At 56.3% G+C, this 14,506-nt stretch overlaps 1 protein-coding gene across 19 annotated transcripts in view; it reads left to right on the top strand.

Moving 5' to 3' along the window:
• Nucleotides 1-14,506, top strand: part of TCF3 (transcription factor 3) — a 69,412-nt gene that overhangs the window by 43,682 nt on the left and 11,224 nt on the right. For 18 of the 19 annotated variants that reach the window (XM_061466707.1, XM_061466725.1, XM_061466709.1 and 15 more), the window contains exons 6-12: nucleotides 2,106-2,173; nucleotides 5,661-5,790; nucleotides 6,922-6,971; nucleotides 12,458-12,560; nucleotides 12,829-12,968; nucleotides 13,137-13,263; nucleotides 14,085-14,143. In XM_061466707.1, coding sequence (XP_061322691.1) covers nucleotides 2,106-2,173; nucleotides 5,661-5,790; nucleotides 6,922-6,971; nucleotides 12,458-12,560; nucleotides 12,829-12,968; nucleotides 13,137-13,263; nucleotides 14,085-14,143 — 677 coding nt within the window. The remainder of the gene's footprint in view (nucleotides 1-2,105; nucleotides 2,174-5,660; nucleotides 5,791-6,921; nucleotides 6,972-12,457; nucleotides 12,561-12,828; nucleotides 12,969-13,136; nucleotides 13,264-14,084; nucleotides 14,144-14,506) is intronic. The other variant, XM_061466721.1, reaches the window with a different exon arrangement.

The raw sequence follows: 14,506 nt of genomic DNA, 5'->3' as shown, positions 1-14,506 counted from the left end.
AAGTGCTCATGGAGCAGGGTTTGAAAGCAGCAGAGCAGGAGAAGGAGCTGGCAGGGGGTTGAAACTGGATGAGCTTTAAGGTCTCTTCCAGCCCAACCCATTCCATGATGCCTTCCACGATCCATGAAGGTAGTGGGCTTTGGAGCAATATGGTGTTGGCACTGGGTTGTAGCTCTTCATCTTCCTGTGGTCACTGGGATAACTGGTGCCAGCAGAGGTGTTTGCCTCAGCGCTTCTCTGCTCAAACCACACATTGAAGGGTCAGTGTGTTCTCAGACAGGAGGCCTGGCTGTTGCTGACCGGCTAAACCAGCATGGCATTGCCCTGCTTGAGGAGTAATCACCATCCCCAACCTGCTGTGGGGTTGGTGTCCCGCTGCCGGCTGCAGGCAGAGCTGCTGCTAAGCTCTTTTAGAAACGAGGTCATCTGAGAGATGCAGCCTCTGGCATTTTGACCTTTACTTAACGTTTAAGCCTCCAAAATGAAACAGCACCATTGGGAAGGGGGGGGTGTCTCAGGTTTGGGGTTATAGTGGGGGAACCCACTGAAATTTAGGGTTGAGTTTAAAGCCCCCGTCCTAAGGCTGGAAAACCAAGCAGCCCCCTCTCCTTTCCCATCCCTCTGCCCTGTGCTTCAGCAGGGACTGCTCTGGGGAAATTTGCTCCTCCTCCCCTCTTCATCTGCTCCCCAAAACCCTTCAATGGTGCGTGGAGCTGCCTGCCAGCCCAGATGTCACCCCAGTGCATTAACCTGCATCTTGGCTGCCTTCAGTGATGGCTTTAGCTTAAGCAGACTGGTAGAATCCTCCCCGCTCCCTATTTTGCTTACTGAGCCAGACCAGAGGCAGGATGCGACCGCCTCTTTCCAGGGAGGGGGTGGCAGAGCCCAGCTTCTCCCAGCCACATCACAGGCAGCAGCCCCCACACTGTCCCTGGGCTGCTGGTGGAGTGGGACCATCCTGCCCTGGGTGCAAATCCTTCTCAGTCATCATCTCCCATCTCTCTCTTCCCTCCTTTACAAGGTGGCACCATTAATAGACTGTAATTAACAGGGGGATAAAAAAATCCTCATAGATTTTCAGCCTGGGTTTAATTTATTTATTGATTTTAAATATAAAAGTGCTGGTTCCCCTCTGGAGAAGTGTCTGGTTTTGCTTGGGGGGGTGGGAGGAACCCCAAAGCACACTGTTGTGCTTCCCAGGCAAAGCATAGAACTATTCCAGTCCCTTTATCCCTGTGCTGGGGTCCTTCCCTGGGGTGCCGAGCCACCCTGGTATCCATGGGTGCTGCTTGCCAGGGGCCCCAGCACGCTCTGGGGCAGTGAGTGCAGGGCCGTTTCAGACTGGAAACACTTCACCATGTGCATTGGGTTTCTGGCTGTATTTTTTCCCCCCTTGAAGACACTGGTTTAGCAGTGTGTGGGCAGGGTGCTGGTGGGCACGTTTGATGGGTGCAGAAGTTCACGTGTGAGCACTGTGGCACGTGGGTCTGCTCCTGCGCAGCACCCTGGGATGCTCTGCCTGTGCAGCCCTGTGCTCCAGGAGGAGCCTGCCCAGTGGGACCTGATGGAGGGGGCTTGGAAAGGAAGGAAATGCTTTTCTATTGAGTACCTGCTCTTTAGATCTGGATGGGGTTTGGAAAGTTGGAAGGGGAAGAAGGTGATCCCTGTGCTGTACGGAGCAGGAGCTCGGCATCACACACTGCTGGAATTAGATTTCCTATTGCATGGAATGCACCCGTGAAGCCTGGTCTCTCCCACCTGGCTTCTGGTTTGCTCTGTCACTGTCTCTGCCAAATTTGGCTGGCTTTTTGGAGCGTGTCTGGAGGGATTTGGTGGCTCTGGTCAGACACTGCCAGTTTCCATGGCCACGAGCACTTCCCTGCAGCGCTGCAGTTGGGGGTTTTGCTGTTTCTGGAGCAGCCGGGCTCTGCTGCCCGTGAACTGGAAGGGTGCTCCTGGTTTAGCAGCAAGCTATTCCTGGAGGCAGGAACCTCTGCAGACGGGCAGAGGAAGGATTTCAAGGGCAGGATTCATACCCTGAATGGGGGTGCCTGCAAAATCTCCCCTTCCCTCTTACACAAAACCTTGTCTTTTCTCCACTGTAGGGAAGAGCAGTGAAAGAACCTCGTACTCCACGTTTGGAAGAGACACAGGGATGCCAGGACTAAACCAGGTAAGGATAAGATGTATTTTTTGCTTCATTTATCACAGAATCATGGAATGGTTTGGGTTGGAAGGGACCTTAAAGCTCCTCCAGCTCCAACCCCTGCCACGGGCAGGGACCCCTTCCACTGGAGCAGCTTGCTCCAAGCCCCTGTGTCCAACCTGGCCTTGAACACTGCCAGGGACGGGGCAGCCACAGCTTCTCTGGGCACCCTGTGCCAGCGCCTCAGCACCCTCCCAGGGAAGAGCTTCCTGCTACCTCAGCCAGCCAAGCTGGGGATAAAAAGCAACCTGAGGGTTTGCATCTCGCCTCTCTGCCCAAGGTCCTGTGCTCAGAGAGGTCTGTTGGGTGTCAGCAGTTTATTCAGGCTTGCATTGCTGGCTCAGGGGAGTTGTCAGAGGTTAGAAATGGAGTTGCAGCAGCTTCTCAGTTCTTTTCAGAACCTCTTCAAGCTCACTTCTTTCGTTACTGTTATTCCTGTTTCTAGCTGATGAGTATTTCATCAGATAGGACCCAGCCACACTGCCCTTGGAGGACTGTCAGCGAGTCAGATCCAAACAGCACTTCTCCTTGTGCCAGGGTGGCTGTGGGCAGAGGAGCACTCCAGGAGGCACCTTCTCCTTCCAGCTGCCTGCCTTGAGGCTCTCACATTGCCTCCAAGTATCACACTTGGTGTGCATCTCTTCCTCCGCAGCCAGCATCTCCATGTCCCCACATTCACCAGTTACAGGGAGGGAGAGTCTGTGACATGGTTTCCGTGCTGTTGGAACATCATCTTGGTGTGGATAGAATCATAGGATCCCAGCCTGGTTTGGGTTGCAGGTGACCTCAAAGCTCTTCCAGTTCCAACCCCCTGCCACGGGCAGGGACCCCTTCCACTAGAGCAGCTTGCTCCAAGCCCCATCCAACCTGGCCTTGGGCACTGCCAGGAACGGAGCATAATGGATGGATAAAGGGATGGATTACAGGCAGTCTTTCAGTTTTATGATCATTCTATCAGCGCAGGGCTTGCAGCAGATGCTCATCTCAACAACAGGGAGGGACACAGCCTTTAGCAGCAACAACCTTGCCCTGTTGGGTCACCCCGTGCGAACCCCAACAGGATAACCAAGGCTGTGCTGTGGGTCAAAACTTGCTTCCTATCAGGAATACTCCAGGCATAAATCAGAGCCAGGGAAAGCAGTTGTCCGGCCCTGAGATAATCCAGTTTGTTGCTTCCAGCATCCAGAAATAGTTTCTTTGGGAAGGAGCGAGCACCTCTGCTTTGATGTGCTGCTGCAGCTGCCCCAGGGCAACAGTCCCACCATTTTATTCAGGGGAGCAGCTCTTGGCTGGACAGCTTTTTACTTGATACATGTACACACACACACACACACGCACATATTACATGTTTTAATTTCACACAAATTCGTCATGATTTCCTCTTCTCTGAACTGAGGATGTTTCCTTTGCTCTGGAGCAGCTGTGCTGGCTGGCTGAGCCAGAGTGGCTTTCATTTACCACTGAAGCTGCTAAAGCAGGAATGGGACGGATGCCAAGCCTTCCTTTTGAATGTTATGGTTTTGCTGGGCTTTGGGGAGGAGGGGAAGATGGAAGGTAACAGAAATGGGGTGGGCAAATGGTGCTGCGGCCTGGGAGAGGCCCTCGAGTGGGCACATGGGTCTGGATCGGGTGGCAGGGGGGAGATGGAGCCTGTTTGATGCGGAGGGGAGACAAAACCCCTCTTGTGTGGGGTGCTGGGAGGCGAGCGGGGCCGTCTGCGCGCTTGCTTGGGCCCCCAGAACAGTTGTTGCTTCTGTCTCCAGTTTGGGGATGGGGGGGGGGGTTTGACCTGTTCCTTTTTTCTGTCTGAAAAGAGCTGGAAAATTGGCCCTGGTGCTCCCCAAAACTCCCTCCTCCAGGGCAGAGCTGCCGCTCCCCCCTTGTTTAACCCATAACCCATAACCTCTGCCCGGAGAGAGGCAATGGGAAGAAAACCCCTTTCTCCAGGAGATTGCCTTCCTATCTCCATGCCTCTCTGGTGATACCTGCTGCAGGAGCCGGCATTCCTCTGGGATCTCCTCCAGGGTGCTGGGTCTCTTGCTTTTCTTGGCTGGGCTGCTCCGTTTGCGCGGAGCCGTTTCAGTGCAAAGGTAATATGACCGGTGGAACAGATTGTAGGAATTTCACCAGCTGTGAACACACGAGCTCCTCTTTCCCTTCCCAACCCCTTGCTGGAGGAGACGGGGGAGTTGAAAGCAGTGGGGTTTTCTTTCCAGTTTCCCCAAAGCCTGAAATCCTCCTTTATTTCAGCGGGTTGCCCTCGGAAGATGGGTCAGAGCTGAGCTTTTGATGCTGAAAGGCCCTTTGCCAGCTCTCTGATTCCATGTAAATACATGTTACTTTCTCCCAAGGTGAAAGGGGCAATGCCGTTGGGCTGCTCCCATAAGAAAGCCATACTTGCTCTGCCTCAGGAGCCAGCCATCGCCCTGGGCTCTGGCTCCACACTGGGAGCTCAAGGTCAGCTGGGATACACACGAGGGAGGAGTTTCCTCTTTTCAGAAAGAGGGGTTTGACTTTTCCCTGATAGAAGGCAAGAGAAAACCACCTGCAGCAGAGGCATTGCAGCTCCTTTGCATCATTCACGATGGATCTGGCTGTGAGATGCTGCGGATGGGGGAGAAAGCATCAGTGCCAGCACCCTGGGCTGGGATTTATGGCCAGGGGGGACCAGGACAGGCTGAGTCCATGGGTGCTGCCATGTAACTGTGCCTGTCTCTTGCGACTGGCTTAGAGTTTGCTGGTGGGTGAGCCCTGCATCGGTCCTCAGCCCAGGCCAGGTCTCTGATGAGTTGGGGGGGTGACAGACAGCACGGGGCTGCTTGATCAGTCGTATCTTTTGAGGATGGATGGACATGCTGTGACCATCAGGTGTGTCCCCACAGGGGCCAAAGCGCACCAAAACCTGTAATTACAGAATCACAGAATGGTTTGGGTTGGAAGGGACCTTAAAGCTCATCCAGTTCCAACTCCCCTGCCCCACACTCTGGAGATGCAGCTCAGTGTAATCTTTTGCTGTAAAACCTTGGCAGAGTTTTGTCCTGAGTGAGGCCATGGGGCAGCCAGGGAGCACTGTAACGAGCCCCCCCTACCTGATGGTCACCTGCTCTGTGCCTTTAGCAGGCTGGGGCCATCAGTCAAAGGCAGAGCCTTGTCCTGCCCTCTTGGGCAGCAAGGTGAGCATGGGACCCATCTGCTCCACACTACGGCGCCTGTTGGCTTGCATCCTTGGGTCTTGGAGAGGTTCCTTCCTGGGGTCCAGTGAGAAAACACAGCCTGAAAACCCTGCCACCCCCATATTCATGTATCTGCCTTTTCATCTGGCCCCTTGGCTCGCCTGGTTTTTCCCCCCTGCACTGTTGGAAGGTGGCTCAAGGGCGCTCTGGTCTCCCCCAGTGAGCGCTGTGCTTTTCCAGCCTGATTACATGGCAGGGCTTTTTCTGTCTCCCGTTTGCAGACCAGTTTCCTGCCCAGCGAGATGGGAATCGCCAGTCCCAGCACGCTCTCCCCCACCGGGGTGAAAGGGGGCTCTCAGTATTTTTCTTACCCCAACAACCCTCGCAGGAGAGGTGCTGACAGCAGCATAGGTAAGTCGCTTCGCGTTGCCCTCGGCTGTGGTTCCTGCCACAGTGTGGCCTGATGAATTCATACATGAATGTGAATATGAGTGCTGTGCTTTTAAAGGGGGTTTGGGCTCAGCATCGTGTACAATTTCCTCTTTTCTGGAGAACGTCAGAGGAGGTGAAAGCAGCGAATGGCTGGAGGTCCTTTTAAAGCTGCCCCTGAGCCACACTGCACGTGAGCAGTTGTTCACGGAAAACCTTGGGCCTCCTTCAAGGTTGGTTTCATGGCCAATGGCCCTCCTTGGAGCCCTGTCCTGCTGCAAGGACCCAGACTGCCAGGAAAAAGCCATTAAGGAGAGATGGGAGGTCCAGGCACTGCGCCCAGGGACATGGGCAGCGTCTGCTCCAGGACCTCTCCCTGCCTACCTGCCTGCTTCCCTGTTATAAATCAGGAGTTGCCCACAAGCCTCTGTTTGCCCATAAGCCTCTTTGCTTTGAACACAGGCTAAGGTCAGGTGTTGAGTTCAGCTTTCAAGTGAAGACAAGCTCCCGTTCTCCAGAACTTGTATTTCTTGTCACAGTTCCCCCTCCAGAGTCACTTTCTTGCTGCTATTTTGGGCTTTCCCCACCAAACGAAACCAGAAGCAACTGGTGTTACATCTGTTTTTTTTCCAGTGCTGTTCAGAAAAAGGCAACCACTTTGATATCGCCACTTCAAAACGCTGCTGGTTTATGGTGTCAGCTTGGAAACTTGTTCTTTTGCATTGGGTCATTCTGTGTGATGAGCTTCTCCTCCTGAGCTACGACCCGGTCGAGTGCCTGGCTTGGCTTGGTGGTACCCTACACCTCCTCAGCTGAGGCTTTCCTGAGTTATAAGCTAACAAACCCGCAGTGAGCACCTCTTTTGGGAGGGGCTGCCCTGAGCACATGTTGTGGGGGTGAAACCCACCTTCAAAGGGTGCACAGTTGAGGAGGAGAGGTTCATCCTCAGACGTTTTCACTGGTGATGCTTCCTTGGCTGTTGGGGCATTTGGGACTGGAGCTCTGCCCGTAGTTGCACCTTCCATCCTTGCATACTTTTAGCTGTAGCTTGTTATTTTCCCTCCCACTAACCCCCTGCAGAAATGAGATCCTCTCTTCTTTTCTCTACACCAGATGGCCAGCCCAAAAAGGTCCGGAAGGTGCCTCCTGGACTCCCCTCCTCGGTAAGTGGCAGGAGCATTTTCCCTGTTCCTCCATCCCCTGGGTGTCCCTGCTCTCTGCCATGAGAGCTGCAGGTCCAGCCACCCCCAACATCAAGGGCTTGGATTTTAGTACGATGGGGCAGGGTTTTCCCAGCTTCCTGTGATGGAGAAAGGGGGAAGCGCTGTGGGGCTGCGATACCAGCACGTTAATAGGAGTGAAGGAGCTTCAATGCTTCCCGTGTGGAGCAGCCACTGGTGGCATCTCCCCATCTGGAGCCCAGACTCCCCAAAGCACCTCCTGCCCTTTGCTGGCTCTCGTCTTTTTGACGTTAGGTCGTGGAGTAAAATGTAATCCTTGCTGTGCTCAGATTTCACTCCAGAAGGGAAACCAAAGCAGTCGGAAGGCGGGCAGGGAGCTGGGGCTGCTCCAGGTGTGTGCGCTGCCTGGGCTGTTTTATAGGCAAGCCGAGCAGGCTGTAGGAATATGTTAGCCATGCTCCTGCGGCTGTTACAGGGGAATAAACTGAACAATGTCTTTGTGGCCAGAAGTAATGGGATCTCCAGGAAAGCTAATTGGAGCGGGCTGGAGGGTTCCTGCAGGCCTGCGTCTGGCTGCATTCCTCACCGGAGCGTTTGCGTGCTTGCAGGGGGACGGGCAGGCTCTGCCCGCAGGCGAGTGGAGCCCAGGCTGGGGCTGTGCTGGAGATCTGCCCTCTCCCAAGTGTGCCACACCACCCGCTGCCCATGCTGATCGGATGTGCCCGTTCCCCAGGGAGCACCCGTGGGTGTCCATCCAGCGTGGGGGAAGCCTCGTGCTGAGGGGTTCACTTGCTGGTAGCGCAAAGCCTGGTCTGCAACCTCTACAACAGGCTCTGCCTTAAGAGATGGACGCAGGAGGCAAACAGTGGAGCCAGGCTGGGAGAGCTGGGCTGGGGCAGCCTGGAGAAGAGAAGGCTCCTGAAGAGGAGACCTGAGAGCAGCTCCAGGGCCTAAAGGAGCTCCAGGAAACCTGGAGAGGGGCTTTGGGCAAGGGCCTGTAGGGACAGGCCAAGGGGAATGGCTTGAACCTGCCCGAGGGGAGACTGAGATGAGCTCTTAGGCAGAAGCTCTTCCCTGGGAGGGTGCTGAGGTGCTGGCACAGGGTGCCCAGAGAAGCTGTGGCTGCCCCATCCCTGGCAGTGTTCAAGGGCAGGTTGGACACAGGGGCTTGGAGCAAGCTGCTCCAGTGGAAGGGGTCCCTGCCCGTGGCAGGGTTGGAGCTGGATGAGCTTTAAGGTCCCTTCAACCCAAACCATTCAATGATCCTGTGTGACCCTGAGATGCTGATGTTGGGAGGATGGAGGGAGAGGAGGGGACCGAGGACGTGCCAGATTGGGCTTGCAGACTGGAGGGTGGTGATGGCTTCACACAGACCCACATCATGCAGAAGCCAGCTCCAGTCAGCAGTGCTGAGTTGCTTCAAGAGTGTGTGTTTGAAGAGGGGAAACCTGCTTGAAGCAGAATCCCTATCATCCCTGTGTCGAGTTTCACTGTGAAATGCGGAGCTTTTAAACCCCAGTTGACATGTGGGGAAAACATCCCTCCCAACAAATGGCCCTTGTTTGGCCTCAGGTTTCAAAGGCCACGGGGAGTGCTGCCCCTTGTCCTGCCTGTGCCCTCAAGGGCCCCAGTTCTAACAGCAAGAACCACTCTGCCAAAACTCAGCCCGTTCCGTGTCAGAGCCACCACTTCCACACTGGCTTTTCCAGCTCAGGAAGCACAGGAGGCTGTCACCTCAGCCGCCCCTTGACCACAGGGCTGCTTCTTCCCTCTGCCCTCTGTTTGCTTCTTGGTTTGTGCTTGAACTTCCACACCTGGGCAGAGAAACCCTCACGGATGCAGCTAGGGAAGTGTGGATCTGAGCTGCTGGCCTCAAAGGCAGCAGATCAAAGGCTCTTTCTTGTCCCACTTGCCTGCGTAGGAGCCTGCCCCGTGTTATCACTGGACCCCATGCAAAATAAATAGGTTAATCAGCAACTTATTAAAATAAAGTGCTTTAATGTGTAATTCCCTGGCTGCTTGGAAAAACTCACCGAGGTCAGTGGCTGCAGTAGTTGAGGGTGGCTGAAAGGGGAGTGACTGTGCCAGAGTCACCAAGAGGCACTAATGGTGTGAGATGGGTAAAGAGGGATGATAAAACCCCAGCCTGGTTTGGGTTGAAGGGACCTTAAAGCTCATCCAGCTCCAACCCCTGCCACAGGCAGGGACACCTTCCACTGGAGCAGCTTGCTCCAAGCCCCTGTGTCCAACCTGCCCTTGAACACTGCCAGGGATGGGGCAGCCACAGCTTCTCTGGGCACCCTGTGCCAGCGCCTCAGCACCCTCCCAGGGAAGAGCTTCTGCCTAAGAGCTCATCTCAGTCTCCCCTCTGGCAGGTTCAAGCCATTCCCCTTGGCCTGTCCCTACATCCCTTGTCCAAAGCCCCTCTCCAGGTTTCCTGCAGCCCCTTCAGGCACTGGAGCTGCTCTCAGGTCTCCCCAGGCTGCAGCAAAGGGGCAGGATCCCCTCCCTGAGCTGCTGCTCACGCTCTGGGGATGCAGCCCAGCACACGGCGGGGGGGTTCTCCTCACCCTCAGCCCCTTCTCCTCAGGGCTGCTCTCGATCCAGTCTCCCCCAGCCTTTGTGCTGGGGATGTGGAGGTGCTGCCAGGTGGCGAGGGCAGAGGCTGTGCCTGGCCCTTTGGGGTGAGCTCGTGTGAAACAGCTGCTGGGCTGGGCAGTGAGCTGCCCTGAGCACGGAGCCCCTTCCTTTGAGCCTCCCTGCCATGGGGAGCTGGAAAGGGGAGTGCTTGAGCCCGTGCTTCCCGCAGGCTGGCATGTCCAGGTACAGGACCCAGGGCTGGATGAGGCCCCCGAGCCCCCGCCACGGCCGGAGGAAGCCGGGAGAGGGATTTTGTGCGGGTCGATTCCTGCAGGGTTTGGTTCCCACAGCGAGCGCGGTGCCTGGGAGCTGGTTCTGCCCGGGAGCCCCCAGCCTGCCCCCGGCTCTGTTCAGCTCCAGCCTGCTTCAGGTCCCACCCGGTTCATCCATTTAAGCAAGAAAACCAGGGAAGGGGGGGATGGGATGGAGGATGCCGCAGAGCCCTGCGGCTCCATCCCGGAGCTGGGGCTGCTCCAGCCGCTCTCTGGCCGTGCTGGCAGCTCCGAGCGGAGGAAATGACCTCACCTGGAGGTCCCTGAGGCTGCTGCCAGAGCTGGGGCGCGCGGTGGGGAGCAGGGCCCTGGCGCTGGTGATTTACCGCTTCCTGCAGCCTTTGGCCGGCGGCCGCCGGCTCTGGCTGCTCCCAGCGCACGCACGTGGGGCTGGGGATGCTCCTCGCTCGGTGCCGGGCAGAGCTAAGGTGGCTTTGTGCACTGAGCAGGGACATGAGGGGTTTGGAGGGGCCAGAGGCTGCTTCTGGGGTGAAACCTGCCCCTTTCCGCCCGCATCCGCCAGGAGATGGGGGAAGGCGCAGGGGTGATGAGGATAACACGGCAGAGCGAGCTCCCGAGCGGTTTGCAGCCCCCGTTTTGCTCATCCCTGCTGTTTTATTCTCCTCATTTTCGCTCCGGATGGATGAAATGGATGTGTTCCCCCCCCCCTTCCCCGCTCCAGCACAGCTGCCTTGCACGCTGGCCGGGAGCCAGGCACTGGCAGATGGCGCGGGGCTATTAGACGTGCTCCAGTCGATTCCCGGTCCCAGCTCCCGCCATTTAATCAAATGATAGGAAAGGGCAATTTACCGGAGTCTTCCCTGCGGCCTCCTCCATTCCCCTGCTCTCCCCGGCCACACGTGGTGCCCACGTGCGGCTCCCTGCGCCCACCTCACCCGAGCGCTGCCCTGCACCGGTGAGCAAGGGCCAAGGGATGTGGATTTTCTTCTTTGAGCGAGGGATGGAGGCAGCTGCCAGCGTCTGTCAGGAGTTTCCCTTCCCCCACTCTTTATTTCATAGAATCCCAGCCTGGGTTGGGTTGGAAGGGACCTTAAAGCTCCTCCAGCTCCAACCCCTGCCATGGGCAGGGACCCCTTCCACTAGAGCAGCTTGCTCCAAGCCCCTGTGTCCAACCTGCCCTTGAACACTGCCAGGGATGGGGCAGCCACAGCTTCTCTGGGCACCCTGTGCCAGCGCCTCAGCACCCTCCCAGGGAAGAGCTTCTGCCTAAGAGCTCATCTCAGTCTCCCCTGGGGCAGGTTCAAGCCATTCCCCTTGGCCTGTCCCTACAGACCCTTGTCCCAAGCCCCTCTCCAGGTTTCCTGCAGCCCCTTTACGCACTGGAGCTGCTCTCAGGTCTCCCCTTCAGGAGCCTTCTCTTCTCCAGGCTGCCCCAGCCCAGCTCTCTCAGCCTGGCTCCAGAGCAGAGCTGCTCCAGCCCTCGCAGCATCTCCATGGCCTCCTCTGGCCTCACTCCATCAGCTCCACGTCCCTCTTGTGCTGTTGCCCCAGAGCTGGATCAGGGCTGCAGGGGACTCTCCCCAGAGCACAGCAGAGGGGCAGGATCCCCTCCCTGAGCTGCTCCTCAGACAGAAATTGCCCTTTCTCTTCTGTATTTCCCACATTTCCCTGTAGCTCCGATGCCCGCAAGTTGCCTTCAGCTCCTTGGTTGCAGCCACCCACTGCCAGAAGATGCTCAGTGCGAGGGGCAGGGGTTGCCCCTGGGGCTCTCTGTACACCCCCAGCTCCAAGGGAAGCTGCTGTAAGAGGCAGGAACCTGAACTGGCAGGGGAAAATGAAGTGATGTATTAAAGTGCAACTGCTGCTGCTTTTCAGAGCTTGTTTTCTATTGCACCACCACCAAGAAGGAACTCTTGGTGTTCTGGGCAGTTCCAGTAATAGAGGACAATTCTGCCCCTTCTTGCTGGGTGAAGACCTCAGCTCGGAGGGATCTGCCTGGGTGTGGGGAAAGAGAAACTGAGGGCAGGTTTCCTTTGCAGAGAGCTGTGTCTTCCAGGCAGAGCAATGCTTTCGTGGGTATTGAAGGAAAAAAAAAACCAAAAACCACTATTAGTGGTTTCAGAATGAATCAATGGGGATGAAAATAAGGTGTAACCAGAAGTGCTGATGTCATTTTGAGGGGCGTTTCAGTTTCTTTGCATGCTGCTTTTTGCACTGGCACAAGGTGATTTTCAGTCAGAGCTTTCGAGGGTGGTGGATTTAGAAGGACAATTGGCCCTGAAAAGCTGTGGCTGCCCCATCCCTGGCAGTGTTCAAGGCCAGGTTGGACACAGGGGCTTGGAGCAAGCTGCTCCAGTGGAAGGGGTCCCTGCCCGTGGCAGGGGTTGGAGCTGGAGGAGCTTTAAGGTCCCTTCCAACCCAAACCAGGCTGGGATTCTGTGAAAACAAAAAAGCCTTTCAAGGTCCACTCAGGCCTCAGTTTCCCCTCGAGTCAGAAGCTGATTTCTGTGAAGGGGTTGACTCTGTCCCCATAGGGAGGATGTGGGGCCGTGGAGTGGCCAGGCTCTTCTCTTCAACCTCTTTGCTGCTCTGCAGGTGTATCCATCCAACTCAGGTGATGACTACAGCAGGGATCCAGCTGGATATACTCCCTCGAAACCTCCCAGCACTGTGTATCCCGGAGCCTTTTATATGGCAGGTGAGTTATTAACAACCCCAGTGTCCTGCAAGCTGGACAGAGCAGGGGCTGCCAGGCCCGTTATGGGTGACAGGAAGAACTGGAGGGAGTTTGGGGCAGGAGTGCATGAGGCACAGAGGAGCTCAGAATGGCTCCGATCTGCTCAGGAGGTGATGCTCAGACACGATGTGGATAGATGCAGTCCCTCAGCCTGGGCTGCCCTCCCCGTGCATGGGCTGGGGAACACTTGGAGCATCTCTGCCCTGCTCAGCTCTGCTTTTCCTTCCAGACGGGCTCCATAACTCAGCAGACCTGTGGAGTTCTCCTGGTGCCTTGAGCCAGTCGAGTTACGGTGCCATGCTGGGCAGCTCCTCCTCCCCACTCCCACCAGCCAGCGGATTCAACAGTTTACACCAGCACGAGCGCATGGTAACGGGTCCCCACGCTGGGTGCCTTGTCCCTCAGCCAGCCAGTGACAACAGGTCCCCTTGTCCTGGAGCTGGCAGCTCGGGGTGGCTGCCCACAGGGAGGAGCAGGGTCCTGGCCTGGATGCTGATGCCTTTTGAGGCTCTGACCCTTCTCCCCTGTCTCTGCCAGAACTACCAGCTGCATTCAGGGGAGGTTAACGGTGGGCTCCCCTCCGTGTCTGGCTTCTCCTCTGCCTCCACGCCATACGGTGTCTCCAGTCACACGCCTCCCATCAGTGGCACGGACAGCATGATGGGTACGTACGAATGGCCCCGAGCCATGGGATGGTCCTCAGCATGACACCCCCCTCCCTTCTCCACTGCCATGCAGAGGCTTATGGGGAAGATTTAAAGTCCTGTGCAAACCTCTGAGGCTGCAATAGCTGTGTCTGATGGATGCACACTCTTATTTCATGCCCTTTTTAACCCTGCATGGGGTTACTGCTTGAGGAAGAGGCACAGCGAGGTTACTGCTGCTGGATACCTGGGCAAGCAGTAGCAAGGAGACAGGGTTGGGGGTTTCCACCTGCCTTGGTGGATCTGGGAGGAGACCAGGACCTGGGACATTGTCTCCTGGAGGTGCCTTGGCTGAAGTGAGTGGTGGAGTTTGCACCTGCGTTGTGGAGAGGCAGGGGAACGTGTGAAGCTGTTCATCTGCGTCCAGACTGGGAGCGTTTGTGTTGTGTTTGGGTACCGTGTTAAACCCCCGAGTGCTTTCATCTCTAACCCTGCTGAACCTGTTACAAAACCTGTTACTGGAATGAATTCCTATTCCCCAGGAAGTGAAGATCCTGACCTTGATTCGTAGAAACCCTCTTGTTTAGAGGAGGGAAAGCAAGTTTGGGTTGGTAGAGATTTAAGGTGCCCCATGAAATACGAGCCATGCTGCAGCAGAAACATCGCTGTTGGTAGCATGACACCATCAACACCTTCATGCACCTTCAACAGCATCTTATAAAGAATCCCTTTCATTTCCAAGCAAAGCAGTAACACTCAGAGCAGGTGACCCCAGAGAAGGTCTTGTGCAGGTGCCTTGTCCTGGCAGCCTGGCAGTGACATCTGTGTCCTCTCTCGACAGGTAACAGAGGAACCACAGCTGGGAGCTCAGGAGATGCGCTCGGGAAGGCACTAGCTTCAGTAAGAGCTTCTGCAGCCCCTTGGCCCCATCCCTGCTCTGTTGCAGCACTGCCCCTTCCCTCTGTAAGAGGGAGCCTGGAGGCAGCAGGCAGCATGGAGACATTGAAAGGTTTGGGTGGATGCATGCCAAACAGCCTCTCGGGGAGGATTTTCCCCCCTCGATGTGCTGCCATCCTGAGGCCTGGTGCTTTGCAACACCCCTTCTTGGCAGATGGGGAAACCGAGGCACGGGATGTTCTGGTGGCCCTGCCCATGAGCCAGCTCCGCAGCCATCCAGCCTCGTGCTGGTCTGGCCAGATCCTACATGACCCTCCTACCAGGACTTGCAAGTCCCAGTAGCGCTGGGCCTGCATGTGCGGGTTC

The sequence above is a fragment of the Pezoporus flaviventris genome, unplaced genomic scaffold (genome assembly GCF_033815535.1).
Source record: "Pezoporus flaviventris isolate CSIRO_AGI_PZ_B2104156 unplaced genomic scaffold, CSIRO_AGI_Pfla_v1 ptg000043l, whole genome shotgun sequence".
Taxonomy (NCBI): Eukaryota; Metazoa; Chordata; class Aves; order Psittaciformes; family Psittacidae; genus Pezoporus; species Pezoporus flaviventris.
This window is presented reverse-complemented; position numbering and strand designations above follow the sequence as displayed.